At 51.5% G+C, this 2,072-nt stretch overlaps 1 protein-coding gene across 1 annotated transcript in view; it reads left to right on the forward strand.

Moving 5' to 3' along the window:
* CACNA2D4 (calcium voltage-gated channel auxiliary subunit alpha2delta 4) overlaps positions 1-2,072 on the forward strand; it is a 133,353-nt gene that overhangs the window by 62,129 nt on the left and 69,152 nt on the right. Inside the window, exon 25 of the mRNA XM_035903372.1 lies at positions 126-253. Within this exon, the coding sequence (XP_035759265.1) occupies positions 126-253 (128 nt within the window). The remainder of the gene's footprint in view (positions 1-125; positions 254-2,072) is intronic.

A 2,072-nucleotide genomic window follows, 5' to 3' on the forward strand; every position in this document is an offset into this window, starting at 1 on the left:
AGAAGGCCCAGGTGATGAGATGCGGGTGGTGTGCCCAGCCCTGGGGTCCCACTGCGTCGCCCCGAGGAGGGCTGCCGCGCCTCTGCGCCCCGTACAAAAGGCTGCCCTGGGTTTTCTCCCGGCAGGAAATTCCTGACAGGGAAGGACAAAGAAAGTATCTTCACCATGGACCACTTCCCTCTGTGGTACCGCCGGGCGGCTGAGCATCCCCCCGGGAGCTTCATCTACAGCATTGTTTCAGAAGACGATTCAGGTAACCCCAGCCTGAACACCAGAGCAGAGGAGAGAAGAGAAAGCTTTGCACATCTTGTGTCCCATGCCATACCCATCTTTTTATTGTCACCTCTTGTGTAGTGGGAAGTGCTGAGACCTGGCCTCTTGGCATTGTCTTCTCACCGGCGTAGAGGCAGAGGGGTCATGGCCAAGATATGGGAACGGGACGCAGCAGAAAGACAAAGCTACAAGCTGCAGGGAAGGCAGGCAGGGCTGCGTAACAGATGAAGGATGCATGGAAATACAGGGCCTAGGTAGACCGAAGGATTTAGGGACCCAGGAGGTGGGGGAAGACACAGTACTTGGCGGGGCTGGAGGACATGTGAACTGTGGGAAGGGGAAGGTATTGCAGAAGGAATTAGACACATAGGTATGACCAGGCCTGGGAGGGAACATAATCAGGCATCCTGGATGACAGTAACAGCCGGGATTGATGAGGTATCAGCAAGCACTCAGTCAGGAAGTGTAAGCTTAGAGAGTGTCACTTTTTCCATCACCACTTTCCATGGCAGGAAAGGAGGATTTGTTCTGAACGGTGGTGGAGGAAAAGGGGAGAAGGCTTTTCCATAGCTGCTTCTTGGTGTCTCATTGGCACCCCACGTGCTTCCCATCATACTACTAGACTGTGGCAGCTCTTCCCCAGCTAAGGAGCTCAAATGCAAGAGGAAAGCAAGGAGCAACTTTCAGTGTCTCTTGCTTAGGGTGTTAGTCCCTGTGAGTTTGCAGGGCTGGCCAGGACCTCCTCAAAAGCTGGAAGAGAGCAAAGGAGCCTAGAAAGAAACATTCAAAACAAAATACTCACGTGAGACTCCTACACAGAAGACAGAAATCCCCTCTGTGTGCCTCCCTGGCCTTTAGCTCTCGATCTCTGTCACAGAGCTCAGCACTTTAGCTGCTAAAGCTTTTTGTGGCGCAGTGGTGGGAGGCTGGTGGGTGGGAAAGCAAGTAGCAAAGAGGAGAAAACCAGACTGGGAAGCAAGAGATGAACCAAGATGTAAAGGGAGAGGGATGGAAAGAGAAAATAACTGAAACCTTCCACAAAAGCCTCTCTCTCTCTGCCCAGCACCCTTATATCTTACTTGAAAGGCAAGTGTTGGAGAGAGGGGGAGGCATGGCAGGAGGGACTTTTCACTCCCCTGCATGCCACAGCGTTTGCTCATTGGAATAGGGCGTGCGTTAGAAAACCAGGCAGTGACACCCTGTGGGGCTTCCTAGGGCAGCCATGACTCTGGCCACAGTAGTCACTGCTGGCTAAACATTGGGGTTGTGGCTTGATGTGGCTTCCTTAGAAATCACAATTAGTTTTGCATGGATGAAGAAACAGGACAAGCAGCTGCAACTGGTTTTTGTATTATATGGCTGTTGGTCAGAAGCTTCAATCAAGTCCAGGATCCCATTCACCTGGAAGCCCCACAGGCACGTTGTAAGGAGTAGTCCCTGGCTCTGAAGACCTTATGCTCTAAACTGTACAGGAGATTATTAGTCTCTTTAGAGATGAGCAGCTGGCCTTAGAGAGACTGCAGTCCATGAGATCACACATGATGCCTGTGATGAGCCAGGAAATAATACTCAGTGCTTCTGGGCCACAGTGCTTCACTGTCAGAGCAGAGTCCAGGCCCTTCCTTGACATCTGATGAAGGAGGGTGCCCCACCTTTTGGCCAGAACAGACTACCCAGTTTCTTATTAAATTATTGATGATTAGATGCTGAAGTCCCCCTTTCATGCTTTCCATGTGACTCAGCACATGCCTGCCCTGTCATGAGGGGTTTTCATGGCAGGGGGGTTTTTCTTCACCCAA

The sequence above is a fragment of the Egretta garzetta genome, unplaced genomic scaffold (assembly GCF_000687185.1).
Source record: "Egretta garzetta isolate BGI_Z169 unplaced genomic scaffold, ASM68718v1 scaffold511, whole genome shotgun sequence".
NCBI lineage: Eukaryota > Metazoa > Chordata > Aves > Pelecaniformes > Ardeidae > Egretta > Egretta garzetta.